The 4,607-nt window shown below is 38.6% G+C and overlaps 1 protein-coding gene across 1 annotated transcript in view; it reads left to right on the top strand.

The window, feature by feature from the left end:
• The first annotated feature begins 4,170 nt into the window (after window positions 1–4,170).
• LOC104981956 (SUMO-activating enzyme subunit 2-like) overlaps window positions 4,171–4,607 on the top strand; it is a 3,245-nt gene continuing 2,808 nt past the window's right edge. The window contains 1 exon segment of the mRNA XM_010831228.1: window positions 4,171–4,261. Within this exon segment, the coding sequence (XP_010829530.1) occupies window positions 4,171–4,261 (91 nt within the window).

Genomic DNA, 4,607 nt, shown 5'->3' on the forward strand with positions numbered 1-4,607 from the left:
CTCCCCATACCATCCCCCTGGGCCTTCCCAGCGCACCAGCCCCAAGCATCCAGCATCGTGCACTGAACCTGGACTGGCATCTCGTTTCATACATGACATTTCACATGTTTCAATGACATTCTCCCAAATCTTCCCACCCTCTCCCACAGAGTCCATAAGACTGTTCTATACATCAGTGTCTCTTTTGCTATCTCATATACAGGGTTATCGTTACCATCTTTCTAAATTCCATATACATGCGTTAGTATACTGTATTTATGTTTTTCCTTCTGGCTTACTTCACTCTGTATAATAGTCTCCAGTTTCATCCACCTCATTAGAACTGATTCAAATGTATTCTTTTTAATGGCTGAGTAATACTCCACTGTGTATATGTACCACAGCTTTCTTATCCATTCATCTGCTGATGGATATCTAGGTTGCTTCCATGTCCTGGCTATTATAAACAGTGCTGCGATGAACATTGGGGTACACGTGTCCCTTTCCCTTCTGGTTTCCTCAGTGTGTATGCCCAGCAGTGGGATTGCTGGATCATAAGGCAGTTCCATTTCCAGTTTTTTAAGGAATCTCCACACTGTTCTCCATAGTGGCTGTACTAGTTTGCATTCCCACCAACAGTGTAAGAGGGTTCCCTTTTCTCCACACCCTCTCCAGCATTTATTATTTGTAGACTTTTGGATCGCAGCCATTCTGACTGGTGTGAAATGGTACCTCATAGTGGTTTTGATTTGCATTTCTCTGATAAAGAGTGATGTTGAACATCTTTTCAAGTGTTTGTTAGCCATCTGTATGTCTTCTTTGGAGAAATGTCTATTTAGATCTTTGGCCCATTTTTTGATTGGGTCATTTATTTTTCACTTTCTCTTTCATCAAGAGGCTTCTTAGTTCCTCTTCACTTTCTGCCATAAGAGTGGTGTCATCTGCATATCTGAGGTTATTGATATTTCTCCCTTTAGTAGACCACAACCTACCACAACTATACTTGGGCTTATCTGGGGAAAGTGGGAAGTTGGGTGGTTCTCCCTTGTAGGGCATGGACTCCTGGTAAAGGATAGGGAGGGAACAGATTATTTTTGGTTGCCATGGGAAACCTAGAGCATGCTGGCTAGTCCCATCTCACTGCATTGGCCAATTATAGCATCACTACTAGCAGAACGGCTGGCTTTAGATGCTTTCCGACATGATGCATGTGAGGTACAGTTTCATCCACGAAGTAGTCTTGTTGAAATGACCATACTCAAGACTTATTTTTAGATTTAACTTCCAATTTACAGAAAAGATAGACAATGGAGAAAAAATTGATCACAAAAAAGACACAAAATATAAAACATCAGACATTCTATAGTACAGCTGGTCTTTTATGTTCAACAATCAATGCCATGAAAAAAAAAAATGGTAGTTTGTTCTAAGTTAAAATGCATTTAAAAGAGAAAAAAATAAAACACAAGTCATAGCTCATAACTGATTACTGGTTTAAACTAATAAGTTGTACTGGTTGGGGCTCTTGGAAATATCAGAATATGGGCTTATAATTAGATGCTGTTTTGAGATTATTGTCAGTTTTTGTTAAGTAGGATAGTAATGTGGCCAGTGTGTAAGAAATATTATTTGGGGTAAAATATTGTAATAGTTGCAATTGATTAAAAAACACACACACACAAAACATGTGAAAAAAATAATTGAAGCCAGTATGGTGGTATGTAAATAGTTTTTAAATTTAAGTGCTCTCTGCTGCTGCTGCTAAGTTGCTTCAGTCATGTCCGACTCTGTGCGACCCCATAGACGGCAGCCCACCAGGCTCCCCCGTCCCTAGGATTCTCCAGGCAAGAACACTGGAGTGGGTTGCCATTTCCTTCTCCAATGTATGAAAATGAAAAGTGAAAGTGAAGTCGCTCAGTCATTTCTGACTCTTAGCAACTCCATGGACTGCAGCCTACCAGGCTCCTCTGTCCATGGGATTTTCCAGGCAAGAGTACTGGAGTGGGATGCCATTGCCTTCTCCATAAGTGCTGTCTATAAGCATGTAATTATATTATTCGTTTCACTTTTCTGTATGTTTGGATTTCTTATAGAAAAGAATTAAATACTGAAATATTTAAAATCCAGAAATGGACACCTAGTTTTAGCTCTGATATGTAAAGAACTTGGAAGCTGTCACTTCTATCCTTATAAGAAATTGTTGAAAATACTGAAAATCAGTGACTTTCATTGGAGCCAAATAAGTTTAAAAGCAAATGACCTCTCAAGTCTAGACAAACAGATTATATTCAATAAGATTTAGATGAAATTTGGTTGCTGGATCTAAAGTCACTGGAGGTTTAAGCTGGTAGCCATAAGTGGTACTTTGAGTATATTTCTGGAGTTTGACTGTGGACTGGCTTTAGGGTGAGAGACTAACTAGGGCTGCAGTCTTGGAGTCAGCATACTTAGGGGACTACCTCTAGGAACCCTACCAGCTCTTCATAAGGAAGACCTGAAAAGATTCCTCCATGGCACTGGCAAGGAGAATGGAGGAGTAATTGTTGAGGAATGATTCTCCTTAACAGAGAACTCTCCTTAACAAAGTCTACACTGGGGGGAAAGGATTTTGGCAGAGCCTTATCCCAGTGGAAGGGAGTCATCCCACTCCAGGCCCTGCAGCTTTCCTGTATATTTGAAGGGAAGGAAGATGGTCAACAAGAGTTAGGGATTCTAGGAAATATAATGAGAATGTTCCAGCTAGGAAAGAGATTAGGAAGCAAAGAGGAAAAACTATATCACTGGAGTTTTAATCAGAGAATTACAGAATCTTCCCCAAGTCAATTTCTTATCAGCACATCATTATGACTATAGTATAACAACTGTAGGAGCTGTAAGGCCCAGACTCTATTTAAGAAGGAGTTCTTGGGAAGCCTAAGGCATAAGGACATTAGAGGAGTTTGAAGCCTCTGGAACAAACATTAAACATAGCCCAGCTCTCAGCCAGGTTAATATAAAACCTCACACTAAAGTCCTCTTCACCTCAGTTCCTGTTACCCAATATATCAGGCCTGGATTTCATCAAAATACTACAAGGCAAAACAAAAGGTAAAATAGCTCTCAGTCTGAAGAGGCAGAACAGTCATCAGATCTAGACTCAGATATGACAGAGATATTACAATTATCATACAGGGAATTTAAAATAAGCATGATTAATATCTTATATGAAATATTGAGATGAGTAATTTAAACAGAGATGTATAGTCAAAAAGGGATCAAAAAAAGTGCTAGAAAGAATAATTAAAAAGAATACTGTAACAGAAATAAAGAATATTTTGATAGATTTTTCAGTAGACAAATCACAAAACACATTTGACTGAAAATCACTCTCAATGTACTTGGTTGATACTCATTCATTTCTCACATATAGATCAATTATCATTTCCTCAAAAACACATTTTCTGACCCATTTTTAAAAATGTTTTCATGCCATATTGATTACTTATCTACATTGGTATCATAAATTATGTTTTTAGACACTAGATTTCTCTAGTAGCCATGGTGTATGCAATATGGATCTTTTTTTTTGTTATCAATTTCTACAAGTCAAGACTAACTCAGCATAATGCCAAAGGATGAAGAATTAAGTCAGTGAACTGGATATTCTACTTTCCACAGACCTTGGTAGTTTTATATTATAAAGGCGAAACTTCAGAGATGTGTAACATATTTAACCATTGTGTGGCATCCAGACAGCAATAATTGGAAGATTTCTGTAAAACCATGGTAAGTTATAATTTGAGATGTGGTTTAAAATATTTGAAATTTGATTAGGATGATGTAAATATTGAATGGACATCTAATTATTTTTCCCAAAGAAATCTCCTCTTTGAAGGAGTTCTTTTATCTGCAATAAGAGTTTAAAATTGTGGGCATGATTCCTTGCCCTGGCTTTGACTTCAGTGCACTTCCCGTGACAGTTCTCCAAAAGGTCGCTCATGTTTCTGCCTATCTTATGAGCAGAGCACTGACTATCACTGTCCTGGACTGTATTTTCAAGGATGTTTGTATAGTGAACCTCTTTGGAAGATAGAGATAGCATCTTCCTCCAGAGCAAAATGCACATGTGTTATTAGTTACTTTCCCTGATAAAAGGCTCAGGTTCCTTAAGCTCAGAGTTTCTCCTTGTAACGTAATCCACTGTGTGTGCAAATGTCACTGGCCCTTTTTGCATTGTCATGTGGGAGTCAGGGTTCAGGAGCTCAGAGAAGTGCTGATAGTCTGGATACTGCTACTGCTCCAAGTAGTAAACTGTCCTTTGTCTCTCACTTGTCTTCTGATAGCCTTTACATTTATGATTGTATAGCCGGCTGACTTGTTAGAGTATAAGGAGAATAAAAATTCAGATCCTTTACAGTTCTTCACATAGTGCCTTCAGGTAGAGAGTGTAGACTGCTTTGTAAGCAAGAGATATTTAATTAAGGCAAGAATGGGTTCTTCTACAACTATAAGTTATGGCTCATGTCAAGAAGGAAATGGCAACCCACTGCAGTATTCTTGCCTGGAAAATCCCATGGATAGAGGAACCTGGTGGGCTACTGTCTACGGGTCACAAAGAGTCAGACAAGACTAAGCGACTAACACCCACC

Source organism: Bison bison, unplaced genomic scaffold (assembly GCF_000754665.1).
Source record: "Bison bison bison isolate TAMUID 2011002044 unplaced genomic scaffold, Bison_UMD1.0 scf7180017864525, whole genome shotgun sequence".
NCBI lineage: Eukaryota > Metazoa > Chordata > Mammalia > Artiodactyla > Bovidae > Bison > Bison bison.